Source organism: Takifugu flavidus, chromosome 21, assembly GCF_003711565.1.
Source record: "Takifugu flavidus isolate HTHZ2018 chromosome 21, ASM371156v2, whole genome shotgun sequence".
Taxonomy (NCBI): domain Eukaryota; kingdom Metazoa; phylum Chordata; class Actinopteri; order Tetraodontiformes; family Tetraodontidae; genus Takifugu; species Takifugu flavidus.
The window spans coordinates 9,721,078-9,743,685 of record NC_079540.1 but is presented as its reverse complement, the minus strand read 5'-3'; the positions used below and the strand labels follow the sequence as shown (position 1 = coordinate 9,743,685).

The window sequence follows — 22,608 nt, the reverse complement described above, 5'->3', positions numbered from 1 at the left end:
TTTTCCTTCCTCTTTGTTTATCCACCTATTTAGTGGATCTTTGCACCAACTTCCTTAGTTTCCTCTCCCCGTCCACCATCAAGCCTGTACTGTTGAGCGTGAGCTAACGTGAGCTGTAGATTAAGTGGCTAATCCAGAGCTCTACCTGGATTAAGCACTCAATTCCAAAGAGGTGGCTCACTGCAGTAAAGCAGGTGCAGCAGAAACTTCTGATCCAGTGAGACGATCCACCTCTGTTGGGAAGAGAGCGGACGCGGCGACGCCATCCTCTCTGAGGTGAGCGTGGCGCATCTGCCGTTTCCCCGCTGGTGGCTTCCTGTTTCCTGCAGTCGTACAAAGGGAAACGGCGCGGGTGCACAAAGACCTCTTTGTTTCCAGCTGTTTGACATGACGTCGGCTGATGAGTGATCTCTGTTTACTTTAAACCACCACAGCGTCACGCCGACACCAGTAAGGTGTGAGGCGGGATAAACACCTCGGTCCATAACAACTTTAACTCTTCCAGATCACGCTGGACAGAGTCCCCATGAAAACCCCACTTTAAATTCAGGCGACACCACTTACTGTCTCATTCTCCACTTGTTTCCATCCCAACCAACTTAGTTATGAGCAAACACTAATTTGGGGGCGTCTCACTCGCAACGGCTGCGCAACTTTTAATATTCTTCAGTTATTATTGCTAAAACAAAGCAACAGCCAGACACTTCTGTACATTTTCAGGCCGTTTACGGTTGCTATGGTCCATTAGCTGGGGACTAGCTGGATAAACAAGGTGTGAAATATGGAGGCTGTGGGAGTCAGCTCACTTCAGATAGCTTTTTTGGTCTTTCTTCTGCTTCTTTTTAATAAATTGAGCCCTGATAGGTAGTGCTCATTCCAATTTTTGTGCTCATTGATTCTCTTGCACTCAAAAACCCAGTATGGAAGGAATGAAGGAAACGCACGCTGACTTTCTGCTTAGCCGGTTCTGTTCAACATTCCCTCAACAGTGATTCACTGGTTTATTTAACAAAGAAGCATATTTCTTTTAAAGTCACTACTGTCCTGCTGCACCTACTGTGTGTCAGAGACGTATAACGCCACCTTCTAAGAGCATTACTCTGTTCCAGGCATGGGTATTGAAAAGCTAATGTGCAGACATTAATCACTAAAACAAGCTCTTTATGCTGCCTTTCATGGCACAGCCCCTTCATTGCTGTAAACTTATATCATAGTGATAATATAGATACATTATATATGCTCTAATACTCTTTCTGCCAATCGAAAGGGACCGACTAACGTCATGTTTGCCTGTGTTTCTTCAGTGCTGTTGAGTCCAGCCAAACTGCCGATTACGCTGAGACCTGGACGCACGACATCGTCTTCAAAGACAAGCGCTCCCTGTATGCCACTGCTCCGAGGTCAAAGGTCAGTATCTCAACGGTGACTTTCTTCACAGGAGCACAGAAATGGAGGTTGGTAGTGAACCTTCGGAACGCTGACGTAGAGCAGAAATCTGATCGGAATAGGCAATTGCACACGTGTGTGCTTCCTTTTCACTTCCAGGATTAAAGATCTGCTGCTGCCGGCAGAATCACTAAATATTCATTTGACTATGTGATGTTTGTTTTTGTGCTGTTTTGAACGCGCTCACATGATATTTGTCGACTTTGATGCTGGCAGTGTTGAGAACTGACATCTTGAAACTGTCACAAATTTACTTTTGTCACTTTCTTGTAAACAAAAAATGATCAAAAATATCATCTTATTACCAAACACAAGACATTTTTCCACAATTATTTCATTATAATATTCAAGCTTGTGTTTGTCTGAAAACTTTCCCCCAACACTGTATATTGATTCTAGCCTGTGTAATCAAATATAAACCATATTTTTATTGTCTGGGAATATAAAATATAAGAGTACTGGGTTTCTCCCAGTGCTCTGGTTCTTCCCACAGTCCAAAACAGCCACTTTATGTTGACTGCAGACTCTAACTGTGCGAGTGTGAGTGGATGGTGTGTGAACGGTGTGAGGCTGCTTGGCTTTCATAAGGGTCAGAGGGGGAAGACACTCTGAAACAAAACGTCACTCCTTTGCAACAAAAAGACCCTCCAGAGAGAGTTTAGAAGCACCAACATTACTGAGGGAGCCCCGACGTCCTGCACGTTACAGCAGGTAGCCCTGGAGCTACAGGACACGCATGTTGATGTTTTATGAATGACTGGCTTTGTTCCATTTATAAATAGACTGGAGGGTTTTTGTTTTCTAGTAAAAGGAGCTCATTCATCCCGCATGAACATATGATCTATAATTGTCACCTGTCTTGTGAATTCCTCTCGCATGAGCCTAATTAATGTCTTTCAGTCAGGGGCGGCAGGGTGCTGCGGAGGTTTGCATCTTCCCCCCATGTCTCTGTGGGTTCTCTCTGGGTTCCAAATGTGGAGATTTTCTAACATTCTGCCTTGAGTCTTATTTTGAAAAGCTGTCTTCCTCCCACCCTCTCACTCAGATGTCCACGAGCCCTGCTCGAAGCGTCCCCCCCAGACATAAGTCGAAGACATGAATGTACCTGCAACCTCAGAGAGCTGAATGTTGCACCACTGACATTTCCTGGAGGTCCGGCCCACGATAGGGACCCACCCAGGTCACATTCCTGCACCCCTGCCACCCAACTGGGCCCAAACACAGCACTTTCACATTTCTGGTGTGGGTGCAGTTGCAGTTTGCTGGGAAGAGTACAGTTTCATTTCAAAACACCAGTCACAGCGTGTGATGACTCAATTCAGCCCCAACCTGACGCCATCCCGGCTCTCCCTCACCTACTACTGATATATCTGCGTTTATCCTTGTTGCATATCTGAAAGGAGAAGGGGTCTTTACAACTATCAGTGATATTGGGAATGATATTGATCAGTGAAAAGGAAATGGAAGAACCCAGAGCACTGGGAGAAACCCAGTACTCTTATATTTTATATTCCCAGACAATAAAAATATGGTTTATATTTGATTACACAGGCTAGAATCAATATACAGTGTTGGGGGAAAGTTTTCAGACAAATGTAACACAAGCTTGAATATTATAATGAAATAATTGTGGAAAAATGTCTTGTGTTTGGTAATAAGATGATATTTTTGATCATTTTTTTGTTTACAAGAAAGTGACAAAAGTAAATTTGTGACAGTTTCAAGATGTCAGTTCTGAACACTGCCAGCATCAAAGTCGACAAATATCATGTGAGTGCGTTCAAAACGGCTCAAACCAAACATCACATAATCAAATGAATATTTAGTGATTCTGCCGGCAGCAGCAGATCTTTAATCCTGACCTAAAACCCACTAAATGTGTGACTAACAGCAGTGGAAGTGTCTCCAGCAGAGGGCGCAACTGCGCTACGACAGATAGCAGCAATCGTGTTCAGAGGCGCCATAAAAAGGATCTTGGCAGATTTACTGAGTAGATTTACAGAGACTTTTGTTCTTTTAACTCCATCTCACCCTTGCCCAGGGTACTTCATCATCGATGTCATATGGCATTATTAGCTCCCAGTAATAAATAAATGGTAATAAATGATCCGGTTAATGTGTATTGACTGAAAACATCTAAAAACACTATAAAACAAATCAATGAAGAGAAAAAATGAATGTACCACGACACCCAGCTTCTAAGGACATCATTGCAGGTGGCAATGGTGCATTCTTATGTTATATTATTATAGGTTTTCTCCTCTTGACCTCGAAGTGTCTCCAGAGTGAATGTCTCCATCTGCCACCACACCCAGTGGATTCCACCTGTCTTCATCTCTCTTTGTCATCTTATCTTCACCAAGTTTCAAACAGGATTCTCACAACAGCAGAACCTGCCTGCTGCCTGCCCCATTCATCTTTCTCATAGATTAGAAAACTAAAGATATGATGACCAGAGGTGGAACTCTCTTTGAAAGAAGTCTTTGATGATGACACAAAGAGATGGAAACATCTGCCCACCTTTGACGTTTGAGCCTCAGGAATTTGTGACTGTTAAATGTTGAGTTGGTGCACAGACGAGTTGTCTGCTGTTATGTTTTTTGTCTATTAGCTATTTAAGTATCATGGGGTGTGGTGGGACCTCTGCAAGGTTGAAGAATTATTACTGTTTTTGTCTCCTTGTCAGGACAAAGACATCAGCTATTCAGAGCTGGACCTGCGCAAGCCTAAAAGGTTTGCAACCTTTTCTTTTGGTCTTAAAAAGAAGAAGAAGAAATATGAGGACAACATTTCTAAGAGCACTTTTGGCCTTCATGTCCCAGAGCCTGAAGAATCCAGCCAGTCCTCTGTGAGTAATTGTCCCCTGTTCAAGTGTCCCGTCCACCATGTGTAACTTCTAACCTATTGTGTCGTCAGATTCTAAACATTTTTAAAGCAATTTCGAGAGATGAAAATGTCTTTGTTTAAATTTAGTTGACGTTCTGAATGAAACTGCAAACGATCCTTTTCCAGACTCCTTCGCAACTCAGTCGGGCGGAGTCGGATAACCTGAAAACAAAAAGGATGCTGAGCGTTTCTCAGCCCGAGCTGGACACCGACGACGTCTTCGACATCCCGTCCCCTCCCCCTGTGGCCCCCAACCACTTTGAATCAAGCTTCTCGCAGCCACCGGTGTCTCTCAACGCCGCCGCAGAACTGCAGGAGCCTCGGAAGCCTGTCGGTCACGCCGACGTCCCTGACGAAGCGCCGAAAGCGCCGCTCGCAACCATCCCCGAGCTGCAGATGGACACCGCGGCTTCCTCAGAAGAGAACATTTCTGCTCATGAAAACGTGGCGCAAAGCAGCATGATGGCTCCTGGAGCCGCGGCTCAGACAGGAAGTCAGACCCCGCCCATCCATCCGGCTGACCGGCCTCTCCATCCCTCTGGTCAGGGAGGAACAGTTGTGGACTCGGTTGGTTCCACCATCCTTCAACACAACAGCACTCGTCAGGATTCTGCCCCCGTTTCTGAGGCCATCGGGGGTAAAACATCAGGTGATCAGCTGCAGACTCCTGAAGGGCTCGGTAATCCCTTCACGGCCACCGCTGACCATCACGCCGTGATCTCCGGACCGGAGGCGGAGCCTGCCTCCACTCCTGGTGAGACGTGGGCTCCTGAAGCCGTGATGTCGTCAGCTGTCGGCCCTAAGAAGACTCCTTGTCTTGTGAATCAAGACGAGGTTTACGGAGCGCTGTACGATTCCCTCTTCCCACAGAGTTTCACCTCCGAGGTTCTCTCGTCCCTGGCGACCCCTCCCCCTCAGTATTCTACCACGGGCCAACAGTCGCTGACCATCGTGAGGACACTTGATGAGTACCGAGCAGAAAGCACGGCTCCCTCGCACCCTGACCTGTCCACCGACTCCGCTGCAGACAGAGAGGATCCGATAGATCCTGACAGAATTTCTGTTCCTGGAAGTTCCAGATTTACTTCATATCAGAACAAAGCCGAATCCAACAGGGGCACAGATCTCCAGAGCGGAGTCCCTCCATCCTCTCTGTACTCCACCGCCGGGAGAGGGAAGCAGGCTGAGCCGGCCCACAGCCCTCCGCAGGGGAAATTACAGCACTTTAACATAAAGGAAAACACTCCTCACACCGCGCTTCTAATCTCAGCCCCTCCTGTTTTTGACTATGGAACAGCCCCAGGAAGAGATGCTCGGATTACCCACTCGGTCCCGACTCTGACTCCAGTCAGAGACGTCGTCAAAGACCAGACGAGCTCTCGGGCGGGCTCTCCCTCTGCTGTCCCTCAGAAGAAACCCGTAAGGAATCTCGAGCGGAAAACACCTGCTGCTCCTGGAGACATGGACGGCTTTTTGAGTCCCTCGTATCTCAGCGTCGGGTCAGATGACGGCAGCGTCATGGATATCTATTACAGCGCGGAAGAAGACAACACGGAGAGCGGCGATGACGAGATGTACACCATGGATGAGGGAGGAGTGCAGATGGAGGACAGGGGGAAGACTGGGGGGTTGCACATGGAGCTGGGTGACCTTTCAGGGAGAGATGAAGGAACATTTGGAGGGAGAACGGTGCAGAAATCAGGGGAGGGAGGGATGCGAGACGGCCACGGCTCTGAAACTCACCTGCCAGGTGACAGAAAGTTTCTGGACGTGATGGCGCAAATGAAAGAAGAGGGGAAGGAGACAAGAGAGGAGAAGTTACTCGCTAAACCGGTTGAGCAGGTGAATAAACGGATGGTATGTGACTTTGTTCCGCCCTCTGCTGAGATGCGTGGGCAGCTGGAGGATTCCCAGGAACCCCAGGCCAGAGAATTGGAAAGAGAAGCCCCCCCCAACAGTGAGCAGCTGTCCCCAAGACAGCCGCTGATTTACCTGACTCGTAGAAGCTGCGTGAGTTATGACACCAGACAGGAAGTGATAATAAATGATGACAGCGCAGAGGCAAAAGAGCAAGTTTTGATTAGGGCAGAAGCGGAGGAAGGCGGCAAAGAGGGCAGGAACGCCGACAGTATCTGCACGACAAGCACGGCCACTGATACCGCGGCGCTGGTCACAGCCTCGATGACACACACAGGCTCCGCGCCTCAACACAATAGGGTTCCACAGAGTGCAGAGTGGGTGGATACGATTACTCGGAACACAGGCAGGAGCAGCAACCTACAGCCAGCAGCACTCCACCTGACGGACTCGCTTCACACAGCCACAACCGTGCCGTCGGGAAGCCCCGACCGTCCAGCTGGAGCCCAGCGGGACCCAAGTCCAGGGTAAGAGGGAAGCCTTTTGTGTTTTGGTAGACGGGAGTCAGATTTCCAGAGCTGAGGTCTGTTGGGAATGTTTAGCGGCCGCGACGGCGAGTTCAACCAATCAAATCTCTTTTATGATTTACGTGTTTGAGACGGTTCCGTGGCTCATACGTTAGGGTGTGCGGCCTCTGCGAGGTGTGTTTTCCCATGATTTCTTCCGAAACGTACACACCAACGGTGCCCTCGTGCAGCCAAGCAACCCTCTAGAGTGTTGGCTTACACGCTGGTAATCTGATAAGACCCTGCAATGTGATGGTTAAACATTTGCTCTGATAACGAGGTCAGCGGCAGAGGAGCAGTTTCCCTGCAGCAGGAACTTTTCTTTGGAGCCCACGTGCACGTGCAAGGCATGTCGCTGACATAGCTTCTGTGGGCGTTCTCCACTTCTAGACTGAAGAATGTGATTGATTGATCGACATGATTACGTGTCAAGATCACTCCAGTTATTTATCTCAGACATTCCTCAATAAAGTGGGGGTGTCGACACACGGGCCGGCAAATAACACAAAGTTCACTTCTAGATTAAAGCAATAAATCAGATTTAAGCCTTGTCGTAAACAAATGCCATTTTAAGGTTGTTGTTAAACCCTGACTCCGTATCTGTGGACACAATATGAGCAGATCCGTGATCCTCTGCCACTGACCTGCCGACCTGTCCGGGCTGTAATCCCAGTGGTTCCAGCTCTGGTCACTGGCCACACTTTCATCAGCCTTCATCCTTCCAGCTGCTGCTGCGTCACCAGAACTTGTAGTTGGTTCTCTTCTTCAGCAGGAAGCTCATTTCTTCCCTATTTTCACATCCTTTTTGTTTATTGGAGGAATGTGATGAAGAAATAAAAGATCCAAATGTAGCTGGAGATGATCCACACGTTTTATTTTTGAGGAAAGGTGGCCTTTCAGGTAACATCTGTGATATCTGACATATTGGAGAGAGAGAGAGAGAGGGTGTGTGTGTGTGTGTTTCTCGTTATGCAATTCCTTTTCCTGGGTTGTGTCATCGGTGCCAACAGTTGCAGATAATCGGCACCTTTTTTGATTTGAAAGACATTTTTCAGATTACAGTACTCATCACTAATTCTTGAGTGATGGAGCTGGAACCCACCTGCAGCCTTCATTTTTTTAATCTCCAACAGCTTCACTTGTGTTGTATGAAGGGGTCTGGTTCACGTCCCCAAAGATGTCAGAACTTTGAGAACCACAAGATGGCAGCAATGCGCAACTTTTACTGAGAGGACGCTGGTTGGAGCCACCAAAGCCGCACAAACGTTTGAGTGGATCACCTGACTCATGATGATGATTTAACATAGATATTAAAGAGGTGAAGAATATGACATGTTTAACATTTATGATTAAACATGTACATTTCCAGCAGGACATATGTATAGTATACAGTATAAATATTACATACCTGTTTTAGACCTCCTGGCTAATGATCAGTTCCATTAATCAGCATAATCAGACCCGACTTTAATTTTATTTTAAAAAATGTAAATTTACCATTTCAAGTTTAAAAGATTAGACATAAACTAAAGATAAAATCTGGTTTTCTGCAGGTTTTTCCACATTGTCATCAATAGTGAATAGAAAGGCTGTCTTTCTGTAATTGCTACCTAATGAGACTAAGAACAAGTTGATCATGTTTTATTAATCCCTTCATTCTTTTAAGTTTTTTAGCCTTGTGGTGAAATGCAAATATCCGTGGAATGCTGGGTTCTGCAGCCAGATGAGGCACATGCTGTTCATGCTGTCAGCTTTAGTCGCTCTCTTAGGTGAGATTGTTTGTCTCTGTTTGACGTATTAGGAGAGAAGTGGACAAGCCTGCAGAGAAATGGCTGTTCTTCCTGCGCACAAACATGTGAAAGTTCTCCTGCGTCACAAGTTCGCCGCAGGAAAATGTCTGAGGACATGAAGACTAAATGCTTTTCGATTGAGCATTATCTTTAATGGATTTCAGCCTTAAAAATGCCTCCACCCCATTCAGGAGCCTGGGATTGTTCTGTTAGCAATGGCGCTAATTCCAGCTTTTGCTTTCATCCACATATATTTAATATTCAGCTGCCAAAACCTGAAGATTCTGTTCCTTCAAATTGTTTCGACACCTTTTTTTGTAGTTCTAGCTCTCATTCTGGATGATTTTGAGCACAGTCCAGTGATTTTTGTGGCCACAAACTTGATTTCTCAACAGTCGGAACAGTCACTTGTACCTGTAAAGTGTTAAGAAAATCTGTCATTCTGGCACGGCAGATATGTTGTAACCTAAGGCCTGAATGCAAGAACCATGATTCATTCTGATGTTTTTGTTGTACAGATTTTTTTTAAGTGAATAAGGATGTGAACATTTAAAAGACACATATGAACACATACACCCCCCCAGGCAAGGCTATCCATACAGATGCAGTTTCCACCGGCTGTGCCTTGTCAATAAGTGATTTCAGTCATTTACATTCTCCCTTAAAGCCTTTGAGCCTTTCAGCGATGCAAACAGCCCCACAAACCTCACAAATAAGCAAAGAGATATAGAGGCAGGCATGAAGGTCCGTCACTCCAGGCAAATATAGTCCCAAAAATCTACCTAGAGGCTAGATGGAAGCTGGTCCCGCTCCAGGAAGAACAGGTGTGTGTGGCTGGCTGCCTGAAGCTTCCTGATTCTGGGCATGCACTGACTGTTTACACTTGTCAATCATGTTGCTGTTCTTTGGAAGGGGAAGGTCCATGTACATTCCTTTCACTGTTCGACAGCAAATGCCTTCATCAGAGTTGTAATCTGTCGTGAAAGAAGCGTGTTAGCTGTTCGTGACGGATAATGGCGGGTTTTTCCCCAGAGTTCAGATGGAAGAAGAAATGAAGTGAAGATGACTTTGGTTTCATTGCTCCTGATGCTGATGTTAACCTTCCAAACCTGGATGGTTCTCAGCATCTCCAGCTCCCCTTGATTATTATAGTTTCAGCCATTACATCATTTCCAGGTTGCAATAAAGTGGTGTTTGTCTTATTGCATCACAGCTGGAGTGTGCCTTCAGACATATTATGGTGTGGTTCTTAGAGCTGTGATATACAGAGCCGGGGCCAGGACAGGAGCCCCTGGGTTGTGGATCATTAAGGGCACTTGAGGACAGTTTTCTGGTCAGGTTGGTGACTTAATGAAGGTTAGACACAACTATCATTAAACTCCAGTCTGGTTTGATGCTGCCACTAGTTTAGATGACTTTGTAGAGGCTGAAATGTTACAGAGGTTGTTTGTTACGTCAGGATTGTGCACCCGCCCATCGCTGCCTTGACATTCATGCACTTTTAAATACAATGAAATTTAAACTGTTGAGACTTGACTCGTCTCTTATCACCAGCGCAGGAGTCGAGTCAGTCACCTTTTTAGGTGCGAACGACGGCCGGTTGTAAGGTGTTTCACGCATCCACCCCGGCTCAAACATCCGTGTCGCTTTATGACAGAACATGGAGTTGTAAAGTCCTTCAGGACATTTTTATTTATTTTTTTGCAGTTTGTATTCTGAATTTGTGTCCTGATGCCTCCTTTACAGCTGCAGAACCTAGTTGGTTTGAGTGGGTGCTGAAAGAAACCTCTTGGTGACGCACCAATGGAGACATTTTCAGAACCTGCTTTGATGGCGGATAACTCATCCCTTCATAATGTGACTTTTACGATGTCCAAAAGGTCATAAAGCCTGTGGGTGTGTTGGGGTTTAGGAGAGAGGTGCCACTCCATCTCTGTCAACTTGAACTATCTGGTAGTGATTATTAAAATCTAAAATCCTCCCTGGTTTCGTATCAGCCGGTTTTCCTCCTTAACGTGGGGGTCCTGCTCGACCTTGAGCAACTCTGAGTGCTCCAGTCACAGCATTTTTCTTACTTCATCATCCTCTGTGGGTTTAAAGTTGTGACAGTTATGTAGCCTGAAGCAAAAAATCCTTTTTGATTATGGAAGTCAGTTCTAAGGTTACAGTTAAATGCTACAGTATTGCCTAACTGCGAGTTTTATATTACACGCCAGTTTTGCTTTGGATAATTTGCATAGTAAAGCTAAAACCACACCCCAGAGACGCTACTGCTCATGAAACACTGTGGACCTGCTTCATCTTTGGCTCTGGGCTTGTTATAGGCTTGTTATATGCTTGTCCACACAGGTCTGCGACAACGTCGGGGACGGCGGTTCTGTCTGAACCTGATTGGACCCACAAAATGAATTCAGGCTTCAGCAGCCTGAGCACCACGCTGTCCTTAAAGAACTCCTCTTCCCCTCCAGAGGATGAGTCCAAACGTATCCGTAAGGTGTCTCTGATCAGGGAGACCGAGGCTCGTTCTGGGAGCCCCCCAGCTGCAGCTGAGACGAATGGAGGCGAGTTCAAATGGAGGAACAGATTTGAGGGGGTGTCTCAGTTTAAACCCCCCAGAAGTGAGGATTCCCCTTTGAGTGACGGCAGCGAAGCAGCCACATGCAATTATCTCGACACTTCGTTCTCCCTGTCCTCCCACGCGCCGGAGCAGCATGTCACCTCTGGCAACAGGGAGGGGGACGTTTGCACGGGCGGAGAGGGTGAGCGGAGAGACGAGTGGAGGAGAAGCAGCACAGAGTGGGAGGAGCCTGCTGCACCTGCGGAGAGGGAGGGAGCGCCGCTGAGGTTAAAGTCACACTGGCAGCAATCTGCCTATGACAACACTTTGGAAGAAGAGGACGAGGACTCGGAACGCTTCACTGGAGTCTTCCAGGCCACGCTTGTGGAGCTTGACTCCGATCTGGTAGCTCTTCCATCCACTCCCCCTGCCTCCCCCGACTCAGACTCACTCTGCCAGTTTGACATGGACAACCTGGTTGACACTCTGAAGAGCATGGGGCCCTCCATGAGGCCGAGGACCACAGTCCCACGCCCACCTGCCCCGGTCCTGATGTCCTCCCTGCCGCCGATCGTTGAGGACACTCACAGCCCAGCCTCTGTGGACGTCCCGGACATCTCCGGCGCTGCAAATACCAGAGGATCTTTGGAGCACAAACCCACCGAGTCCCTGAACGGCTTTACACCCTCCCTCCAGACCTGGGACTGAGGAGCACCAGGGACACTCGTTCCATACTGGACCTGATGAAGCAGGTAGAGACGTTGTTTCACTTGTACTTGAGGGGGTGTGTTGAGATAACATCTTCAGTTTCCTGCTTCATTGGAAAATTGGGAGGCACCATTTTAGATTTCTAAGTAAATGTGGAAATTTTGTGTATGGAACACACTTACTGGAGACATATCTCCTTTTTATTGCAGGAGCAGGTTGCTACGCGAGGTCCAGGCTCCATCCTCAGAACCCCAAACAGCAGCGTAATGGGAACCTCCGACTCTGTCCTGGATGATGCTCAGTCCCAGATCCTCAATGGAAACGGGCTGCTTCCATCCTCTCGGCTGGACAACAGCGTCATCTTCGGCAGGTCGGTAACCTTGGATCAAAATCTGGAGAACAAAGCGGGCCACCGCTCACGGTTCCGAACCAGCTCGCTGCCAGACGTGCCGTTTGGCGAGCGCCTGAGCATAGGGGCCAAGGAGCTGGAGTCGGGCACGAGAGCAGACCCAGTGGGGTCCCGTTATGACCGTTTCGCCGTCCTCCTCAACAACTCCACCTCGGGCTCCTTGAATGGATCAGAAGACGCCACCATGCGCATCAGCCGCGCCCCGCATGCCAACATCACCTCGACGCCCCCCAGCAACAGTCCCACGCGTCTCCTCAGCCCCACTGGCTCCATCGACCTCCACCGACCACTCGCCTCGCCAGAGTCCACCCTGGCCATGTTCGGCCAGACACCGGCGATGGGCGTGGGGGCCGGGAGGGTGAGCACCCCCATACTGCAGAGGAGCTTCAGCTGTGAGGCCAGTCTGGGCGTCCAGCAGACGTCCTTGTTCAACAGCATCCATGCAGACGCACCGTTCAGGAGCCAAGAACCTCCACCTGAAAGTAATCTGCCCTCCAAGTACAGAGCTTTCCCCGATGCATATGTGAGTAGGATTTTTAATTGATTTCATACCTGATCTACAAAGAATATGTGTATTATTGAATGGTTTTTGGTCTCAATTTTTCCTGAATATGATAATAATTGACTCAAAATGGAGACCAGAAATGCTGGCTAGCTTGTTTACAGCTTTCCGCTACATATAACTTAATTACACAGGACAGCGCCACCTATTGGCACGCATTTGAGCAGATAAGGTGCAGTTTACGTGTCCAAATGCAACTATTCCAGACCAGGCGTATCTTTTAACTGCCTCAACAGGGAACTGAGAGATATTGCATTCTCTTTTTTTGTTTTTTAACCAAACCCAGGTGCTCTGGCTTGGCCCAGGTAGCCATGAGCTGGTGGAGAATCTGCGCAGACAGTAAAAGTTCCATATCTGAGGCTCCTTTACAGTGATTATTTACATGCTTGTCTTCTTTTGTTGCTTATGGCTGCAGATTGCTCATAAAAACGCACCATCTGTGCTAAATGACAGTGTAGTCAGCCATGTCCCAACCCTCACATTCCACTTAGATGCCATTGCCTGTCAGCATCACAGGCTGAATGGGCGTCGTGCCTCGTGTGCACTCAAGCTCCAAACGCCACCAGAACAAGCCCAGATAGATTTCTGCTTGTGACAGCTGTTTTCACAAAAACACGAAACCCCTTCCATAAAATACTGAATGTTCAACTTTTACAGCAGACAGACGTGCACAGGTGCAGGGTGGTGCGAGATCCTTACAAGGCTTTTCAGCTGTTGCTACGATTACTTATTGATCCGACTTGTACCACATGAGTACACTGGTTTCTGCAACTGCTGGGCTGCAGAGTTGAAGCTCCAGAAACGAGTTGCTCAGTAGTTTAAACAAATATTGGCACAGGATGTTCAAACACTACTTAGTTTCTTTCTGCTTTGTGGTGGCTCCTTCATGATCACAACACAGCTGACTGACTTACAAAGGTTTTAACATTCACTAAATGTTTTCACCCTAAGATGTGGTTAAGATTTCCTTTTACTTTATCAAGCGAGCGGGAGGCTGTCCTCACACCTTACCTCACACTTTTTTGCAAATAGAAAAGCATACCAGGGTTTGTTTGATCTCCCCTCACTCCACAGTTTAAATATAAAGGCTTAATTATTTCATGTCGGGGATTCAGTGCTGCACAAACAGGCTCAGCAAAAGCAGTTTCTCATAATTCTCCAGTAAGACGGGCATCAAATGGACGTGTCCTGCTTTGTTTCTGTCCATTGGTGTAAAGACTGGAGGAGGCAATAGATCCAGAATCAGATGCAAGCAGGGTGAAGGATTTCTGTGTTTATGGAGGCATTAATGGGTTTAAGGATGCAAAAGGCAACAGGCTGTCACCCTCAGACGCCTATCTATGAGCAGATCATTTTTTTGGGCTCCACACCCTTCTGTTATCTGTCTGTACTTGCAAATATTTGGCCACACCCGCCCCCCCCACACACACACACACAAACATGCACACAGATTCTTCTGGGGAATTATTTGGTTGACTGATTTCGTTGATGTAAAATATCAGGGCTAAAATTGTTGATTTCATCTTCTACCTATCCATCTGTCTATCTGGATATTATCATTTACCTAAAGATAATTTGGAGCATCAATTATTTCTCTTTGGTGTTGCCGCCAAAGCAAAAACAATAAATAATAAATAATTCCCTTTGTGTTGATTTTCTGCCATATTGCTTAAACCAAGAGACGAGACGTCGACCTGAACCAAACTGAACGTTTTATTTATAGATTAGCTTCAACGAGCTGCTGTTTTAGCAGTGAATCGAAAGCATGCGCTAAAACTACACTTCGAGCTTCTCTCCAGCCTATTTGTATCAACAACATGTCAAGCTGTCAATCTTACATGGACGGGAGTGTGTCTGTCTTGGGTGGGGGCCAACATACCTGCCCAGAAGGGCTGGGACGCCCACCCCTCAGTAGTGACCGTAGGGAACCGCTGCCCTTTTTTATTCACCCGTCATTTGGGTTTGGGCCGAAACGTTGAAAGAACAGAGTCCTCGTAATTACCAGGAAGCGACACTTTTGACAGCAACTCGCATAAAATAAGCGTGGAGAGCCAGCACAAAATATGCATCGTCACCAGTAGATCTGGTTTAACTGCATCTACTTCAGATTGTCTCATGCGAGGACAATGCAAACAAGGTACTTTAAGAAAACAACAAGGTTTTTACCTGCTAGGTTTTCCAGCAGAACAGAGCCGGTCTTGTTTACTGACATGGCTCCTGACAGGTTGCTTCCACTAGTACATAAAGTTGTGTTGTGTTGTGTTTACTCAGACCATCCCGCTTCCCAGTGTTTATTGGGACGGACACGCATGATGGACCAGAGCTGTAGTTCTGCCCACAGCTTCCAGAGAACCAGGGTCAGTTTATTCATGGAAACAGACAATTGTCTCAAACTACAGGCAGGTCAAACAGTTAGCAAGCACCTGAGAGGTAACAAGACAGTAAAATGTTGTGCAGAAGTGTTGTCAGGTGAGCTTGACCGGTTCCACCATGAAAACATGGCGTTAGCTGAGTGAATGTGAAGAATGAGGACCCACTCTGAGCCCACTCTTCTCCCCGCTGACGCCTCTAAACCAGTTCAACAACATGGCGTCAACATCAACCACAGCTGGATCGTCTGGCACGCTGTCGGAAACGGCGTCTGTCATTAACTTTAGTGGGGTTGTTGCGTAAAAATGTAATCTAGATGAAACCGCGACAGCTGATGCAGACGTTTGTAATGATCTTCCGTCATGGCTCCTTAACATCAATCATAATTTACCGTCTGAACATCTTCTTTTCTCTTTCATCATTGCCTTTTATGATATGAATTAGCTGTTCCAGAACAAACTGTCTGAAACCCACTTTCCTCTCTGTTTTCAGCTCACTAAAGAGAAGGACCATGGAAAACTCAATCCTCGTCCCGGAAAGGTGAGTCTCAACTCAAGCACGGCAGCTGCTCACTCCGGTGTAGGTGTGGTATAAGCGTGCAAATGGCGACGACCCTCTGAAACACTTTAATACACGTTGTGGTTTCACAAATTGTAGCGATAGATAAAGACATGATCAGGGACGTCGGCCTGTCGGAGCCCTTGCTTCCGCAAGAACTGAGGGTGGCTAAATGCAACAGTTTGCTCTTTTATCATCACAGCTAGCTTGATGCTAGCGTGTTGTGCGCTTCATGGTTTCCTTCTTCAAGGAGCCTTGGATTCTGTTTTTGCTCTTTACAAAATTCCCAAATAAGGGGGAGGCTCAGGTGACATTTGGAATTAATTAAAGCCACGCCACCTCCTGGTGCCCATCCCTGTAAATTATTTGTCTGTAAATGGCAAACCTGCTTCTGCACGCCACCTAAAGTTCAACCTCTTCCTCGCTGCAGGGCCTCAGACTCTGGAGATGTCACAACTGTCGATTTTACAACATTTTTCTCCTTCAATTTAACCTTTAAACACAAAGAGGTGTTCTGTGCATGTGCAGACAAATCTCTGCCACTCAGCGATGGGATCGGTCCCAATTTTAACGGTGAAATGAAGTTGAAAAGCTTTCCATTGTTCCACGTCTGACACTTCCTCTCGCTTAGATGTACATCTTTGACCGGTCGGGGATGTGCGGCCAAAGATTTGAGGTGCGCAGTGATGTCATCGATGCCACGTCGTGGGAGCTGCAGGAGACCATCTCCATCAGGGTGGTCAGAGGAGGGTGAGTAGTCCAGCAGATATAAATAACCCTCATCCTAGGATGACGAGGGTTAAAGGTCAGTGTGGGATGAACACGAATGGCAGGTCAATATGCTGCTATTGGTATGTTTTGTTCTGAAGTTCCATATCATAACTGCATAGTTGGTCTTTAAAGCCTCAGTTAATGTTGCGTAACTGCCCCTGTGTGACTTGTGCCACACCTAAGTTAAACCGTTAATGTCTTTAATTTGTGCTTCCACCTGACGACACAACTACATTTTCCTATTGGCACATTATGTAAATGACCATTTTACCTAAAACGTAATGGGTTTCAGAAGAGTAAATAACTTTCTAGCGCTACAGAGATTAACCTGTGAAGACAACTGGGCAGAGTGGTGTGTGTAGGGTGGGTGGTTTGTTCTGTGTGTGTGTGTGTGTGTGTGTTTTGGGGGGTTGTGATATTGGCAAGAGTTTATTAGTAAAAGGGTTTTAACCTTGAGCTCCATCAACTAGGACAGGGATGACATTTTCCTTCATCTTTTCCGGTCGACAAAAACCAACTTCTCTCTTCATAGAACAACTTAGTAATATTTACCTTCTGCATTATTTTGACAATTCAAAACACAATCGAGAAAACCTTGAGGTTATTATGTACAGTAAACAACTTTAGCAAACATTAACTGAGTCTGACAACAGTAAATATGCCAGAAGAAATGCAGATCATCTGTGAGCAGTAACCCTGCTCTCCGCTTCTGTCTCCAGCTGGGTGCTGTACGAGAAGCCAAACTTTAAAGGTGATAAGATCGCCCTCGATGAGGGAGACCTAGAGATCACGTGTCCCTTCAGCCCTGCGGAGCATCAGCAGAACGGACATGAGGAGGGGGCTCAGAATCAACCAGACGGGCAAACAAAACCTGAATCGGAGCGGAGGTTCATCATCGGATCCATCCGGAGAGTTGTCAGAGTAAGACGGCCTCAGTTGGATTTTCCATCCAGCCCAGTTTTCTGTCCTATCAGGTAGACAAAGGTTTTACCTGCTCCAACTTTCCTGGGTGTTCACCTGGTGGGAAAGAAAACCCGGTGGGATTCCGGCCCTCGAGGCCTGGATGGAAGGCAATGTTATTGTGCAGTAATTACACTGGATCGCAGTTACTGACACCGTTCAATTCATTTACATTGGATGAATTAATTGATGTCGTTAAGAAGTAATGTTGACATTCCCTAAAAAGGTAATAAGATTTAGGTAAACGACGCCTGTTCTTGCCTCAGGACTACAGTGTTCCAGAAATTAGTCTGTTCCCAGAGGAGGACGCCGAAGGGAAGAAGGTTGTTTTCCGAGATACGTCAGACGACGCCAGGATTTTTGGTCAGCCCATCAAAGCAAACTCCGTCATCGTCAACGCGGGACTGTGAGTTCATGGCCGGCGGGACAGATTGGGTCTTTATCACCTCAGATGTGTGATGTGTTCGCTTCCGGCTCAGGTGGCTGGTGTACGCGCACCCGTCCTTCCAGGGTACACCACGGGTGCTCGAGGTGGGGGGGTACAGCAACCCTGCTGCCTGGGGGGTGGATCAGCCCTACGTGGGATCACTCCATCCGCTCAAAATCGTAAATATCTCCGCGTACACGCACTCGCTCTGCTCTCTCTAAAGCTAAAGTTCATATACTGTTTATATTTTACCACAGGGGGAACCGAGAGTGGAAAACCCCAGTGAACCTAAAGTATGTAGCACTTTGTGTGAAAATAATGTGGAGAGCTTGAAAGATTTCCCTTTAAATAAGGCTCCTAATGTATGTCAAGATGGTGATCTACGACAAGCCCTACTTCAGTGGAAAATCAAGGACCATAACCGGCAACATGAGAGACTTCATGACCCGAACAGACTCCCAGCAGACCACCTTCATGTACAGCGTCGGCTCCCTTAAAGTGCTGGGAGGGATGTGAGTTCTGCTTTTACTGAGTGATGATGAAAGCGCTGGTTTAAATGCTACCGTGTCTGAAACATTACTGGGGCAGGTTTACACTCACCTCATGCCTCTGTGTTGTTTTAGCTGGGTAGGCTATGAGAAGGAGGGCTTCCGGGGTCACCAGTACCTCCTGGAGGAGGGCGACTACCACGACTGGAGGGTGTGGGGAGGCAACGACTCCGAGCTGCGCTCCGCCAGGGTCATCCGGGCGGTAGGTTGTCGCCAGAAAAACACCCACGGGAGCCTCAACAGGCTGAGTCAGTCACACGCAGAAGATCTCTTAATTTTCTATACAGTTACTCGCAAAGGCTGTTTTTTTTTTTTTTAAATTCAGTCCTTTTAGATCAAGTTTAAAGAATTCCTCTTAACAAATGATTGATCAGAACTACACTAAAAATCATGAGCACGAATCCCAAAATTGATCCCGTCATGAAAACGGTCTCCAAAAGTAGATTATTGGATTAAAAACAATGATTTAATAACCAAATTACCTTTAACACAGTCGGTTCACTTTGCTATTTGGGTGCAAATGACCCGATTGCTCGTCTGCAGGATCTCAGCGACCCGTTACTGGTGATGTTTGAGCTCCCAGAGGATGAGGGGGAGGGAGAGCAGGAGGAGAACACGTTCGAGGTGACGGAGGCCATCCCTGATGTCGAGCTCTTCAACTACAGAACCAACACGCGCTCCATCCACGTGGTCAGCGGGGCGTAAGTCATCAGACACTCGAGTTCATGGTGACTGTGACTGAGGGCTTAAGTTGGGCAATTTCCTCAGGTGGATCGCCTACTCTCATGTGGACTTCTCTGGGAACCAGTACATCCTAGAGAAAGGCTTCTACAATAACTGTGCAGACTGGGGTTCCCAAGACAACCGCATCTGCTCAGTACAACCCATCCTCATGGTCAGACCCAGCAGGCCTTTAAAACATCATTCCATTATTTAATATAGACACTCATATTTCCCTTTTTGATTTTAGGCTCTCGGTTCCAAAGTATTAAATGAGGTAACAACACTTTTTTTATTTTTAATGCACTTTTTAAAACTACATGATGGTTAAAAACTGCTGCTCAAACTAAAAATCACAAAGCATCTCCACTGCCCCCTGCTGGTGGATGAATTAGGCTGCACCTTCAGTTTCGACTGCACTTGACTTTTGTCTTCTTGCTTCTGATTATTATTAGTGACAAAAAGGTGTCTCTTTTATTTGTGATATCTTTGTCTGCAAAAACAGCACCTGAACTATCAGTGTCCACACAGCAGGAAGCTGAAATGAAACAAATAAAAACAGACAGAAAAGACCTCATTGAACTTGAGGTTTTATTTAAGGAAATTCAGTTGTTATAAATAGGAAATGGGGGAAAAAAATACAGGTCTGTATAGTTGAGTGTGTCTGCTGTAAGTCTGCCAGGAAGTGAGATGATGTCACACAGATGTCAGCCCAAGATAATGAGAAATGTGCTTACTTGTGTTTTCTGTCTGTCAGCTGATATTATACTCGGAGCCAGACTTTAAGGGTGAGTGTCAGGTGTTTGACCACAACCAGGAAGCCGTGTCTGAAAAGCGTGTGACCAAGTCCTGCCGAGTATCGGGAGGGAGGTGAGAGCATCTTCCCAATGTTCCTGTCATTCCCTTCTGTCCTCAACTTTGGGTAAATAAGAAAGTTTGTAAAGGTGTGTGACCGCGCCTGTGTTCCAGCTGGGTGATCTACGAGGAGAAAAACTACTCGGGGAGCTTGTATGTCCTATCTGAGGGCGATTATCCAAATCTGTCTAGCATGGGATGTCCGTCAGGTTTCACCATCTGCTCCGTCAAGACTGTGCCAGTGGTTAGAGACCACACACACACAAATAAACACCATGTTGTTGTCAAAAGAGTCCCCTGAACTCCCATCTGTCTTCTGTGCAGACGTTCACCGTTCCCTCCATCTCACTGTTCAGCCTGGAGTGCCTGGAGGGCCGAGAGATCACCATGGACAGTGAGATCGCCAGCTTGGTGGAAGAAGGCTTCAACAACCACGTCCTGTCCATCAGAGTCGACAGCGGCTGGTGAGCCAGCGTTTTTCTCCACTTCTGCACCTGTTTGCTGTGTAAAGCAACAAACTCCCCTGATTCTGTCACTCTGCAGTTGGGTGATATGTGAGCACAGTAACTACAGGGGGCGCCAGTTCTTCCTGGAACCACTGGAAATCACCAACTGGCTGAAGTTCAGCTCTTTACAAACTGTTGGTTCCCTGTTCCCAGTCAGACAGGTTGGTCTTATGTACATTGGTTTTTGGCTGTTTGTTTTTTCTTTGTTTTTGCTAACTACAGTACTATTGAAAATTATAGCATTCGTAACAAGTAATCAGCCAAATAAATGCATTTTATGTCGTATAACATTTGTGTAGCAGTAAAATGATTGTGGGGTAAAAAGTGACAGCGTTTTGGAGGAATGGCCCAACAAAAATGAGGAGGAGGTTCCAGTCAAGCAGACAACCATTTGTTTTTGCAGTGCAGTTGTACCTGGGCGGGCTGGGGTGTCCAAATAGGAGCTGTCTTCAGAGTTTCATATTAAATAAACAGTCAGTGTTCACACAAAGATTTGGACAGCCCAGTTCCATGGGCTGCCCTCCTTACTGCCCCACCCCAGGTCGTAGCACCCATAATAACAATGAAGAACAGAGGGGAAAGTAGAAAATGTTTTACTTACACAAACCTTGACTCAAATCTCCTTCAGTTTGTATTTTACCTCTATCAGAATACTCACTCAACGTGTTCCTTGCTTACAACTTTCCATAAAGCTGTCAATTAAATGCAAAAGAACTTTTCCGCCCGCAGAAGCGCCGTGTTTTCCGCATCAAGAACAGCGAGCGCGGCCAGTTTTTGTCCGTGCAGGGAGGTGTGGACGAGATGAAATCTGGACGGGTGGTGGTGAGCGCACACGTGGAGCCCATGAGTGACATCTGGTACTATCAGGATGGACTCCTGAAAAATAAGGTAACGCTGAGCTTATTGGAGTGGTGAAAAATGATTTTAGGACTGATCACCTGATCCTGGGTCACATGTGTCCGTTGTAGCTGATCTCAACCATGAGCCTTCAGGTCATGGGCACCATTGAGCCAGGAGCCAAGGCGGTTCTGTGGTCGGAAACCCGTCAGCCCATCCAGACCTGGATCACCCAGATGAAAGGCCTCATCAACAGCGTCACCTTCCCTGGCATGGTGCTGGATGTCAAAGGTGCCAAAACCTATAGGTCATTCACGAGTCTCCGCTCAATACAATCCTTCGCAATCACTTTTTTTCTTTTTCCTCTTCAGGTGGGAAAACCTATGACAAGGACCATGTGGTGATCATGCCAGAGAGCGAGGAGAGGCCGAGCCAACAGTGGGTGATAGAACTGCTGTAAAAACCAGTCGGACTACTTGAGAATTAGACTGGAAACCAGAGCTGCTGCAGCCGGCGACAGGCGTCTGTGATGGAGGGAAGCTTCCCGAACTTTTGCAAGGCTGTGAATGAAGTCACAGGGGGGCTGAAACGCACAACTCAGCACTTCACATTTCTCTTAGCTTCTGCTTTGGTAAGAAAGTCTGACGTGGAAGAGCTGGCAAAAAAAGTGGCGGCGGCGGCGCCTCGTCCGGCTCCGGTTACTGTGCTCCCAGCTTCCACTGGAAAAACGAACGACATACTGAACCCCTGCATGTAAATAGGCACATAGGACTGATTTGGATGCGGCTCTACTTTTTTCCAGGGCTTTGACTTTGACCTTTAGCCAACACAAGTGTTTAACAGAAATTTGGGTATTCAAACTCTCTCCTTCCTGTTTGGATGATTTCAGATTCAGGCAAATGTTGGGGCAGCAGAAGCATCCGCGGGTGCTCACTAAACCGAAAAAGGTTTAAATCTCGATGGACGGGGAAATTAAGCCAAATGGTTGGTAGAGGCATAAATAGTGTGCTCTAAATTTTTAAAATATATATTTTTATATTTAAAATATGTGTTTTGTGGGATGAGTTGCAGAAATGTGTCGTCCTCACACAACATTGTGCAGTTTGATGGAATGGGGGAATGTGTGACCATTTACTGCAGTTGATATTGTGAAATGGTCAATTGTTACTTTTACTTGTATCATCTGTGTGTTAATACTGGATTATATGTTGTAAAATGTTTTAGAGGGCATGGTTTTAGGATCAGAAAAAAATGAAATAAAAGCAAACCACCAGA

General features: G+C 46.7%; 1 protein-coding gene across 2 annotated transcripts in view; it reads left to right on the top strand.

Annotated features, from left to right (window-relative positions):
* The window catches only part of crybg2 (crystallin beta-gamma domain containing 2), a 27,911-nt gene extending 5,303 nt beyond the window's left edge, over nt 1-22,608 (top strand). The window contains exons 1-20 of one of the 2 annotated variants that reach the window (XM_057020644.1): nt 11,591-11,854; nt 12,020-12,742; nt 15,644-15,691; nt 16,341-16,459; nt 17,200-17,401; nt 17,707-17,846; nt 17,920-18,046; nt 18,125-18,160; nt 18,240-18,379; nt 18,491-18,617; nt 18,959-19,116; nt 19,184-19,310; nt 19,386-19,412; nt 19,893-20,005; nt 20,105-20,234; nt 20,315-20,454; nt 20,534-20,657; nt 21,226-21,384; nt 21,465-21,624; nt 21,705-22,608. In XM_057020644.1, the coding sequence (XP_056876624.1) occupies nt 11,846-11,854; nt 12,020-12,742; nt 15,644-15,691; nt 16,341-16,459; nt 17,200-17,401; nt 17,707-17,846; nt 17,920-18,046; nt 18,125-18,160; nt 18,240-18,379; nt 18,491-18,617; nt 18,959-19,116; nt 19,184-19,310; nt 19,386-19,412; nt 19,893-20,005; nt 20,105-20,234; nt 20,315-20,454; nt 20,534-20,657; nt 21,226-21,384; nt 21,465-21,624; nt 21,705-21,793 (2,898 nt within the window). In that variant the 5' untranslated portion in view covers nt 11,591-11,845 and the 3' untranslated portion in view covers nt 21,794-22,608. Of the gene's footprint in view, nt 1-1,304; nt 1,408-4,132; nt 4,295-4,458; nt 6,717-10,894; nt 11,855-12,019; nt 12,743-15,643; nt 15,692-16,340; nt 16,460-17,199; nt 17,402-17,706; nt 17,847-17,919; nt 18,047-18,124; nt 18,161-18,239; nt 18,380-18,490; nt 18,618-18,958; nt 19,117-19,183; nt 19,311-19,385; nt 19,413-19,892; nt 20,006-20,104; nt 20,235-20,314; nt 20,455-20,533; nt 20,658-21,225; nt 21,385-21,464; nt 21,625-21,704 lie in introns of those variants that run through there. The other variant, XM_057020643.1, reaches the window with a different exon arrangement.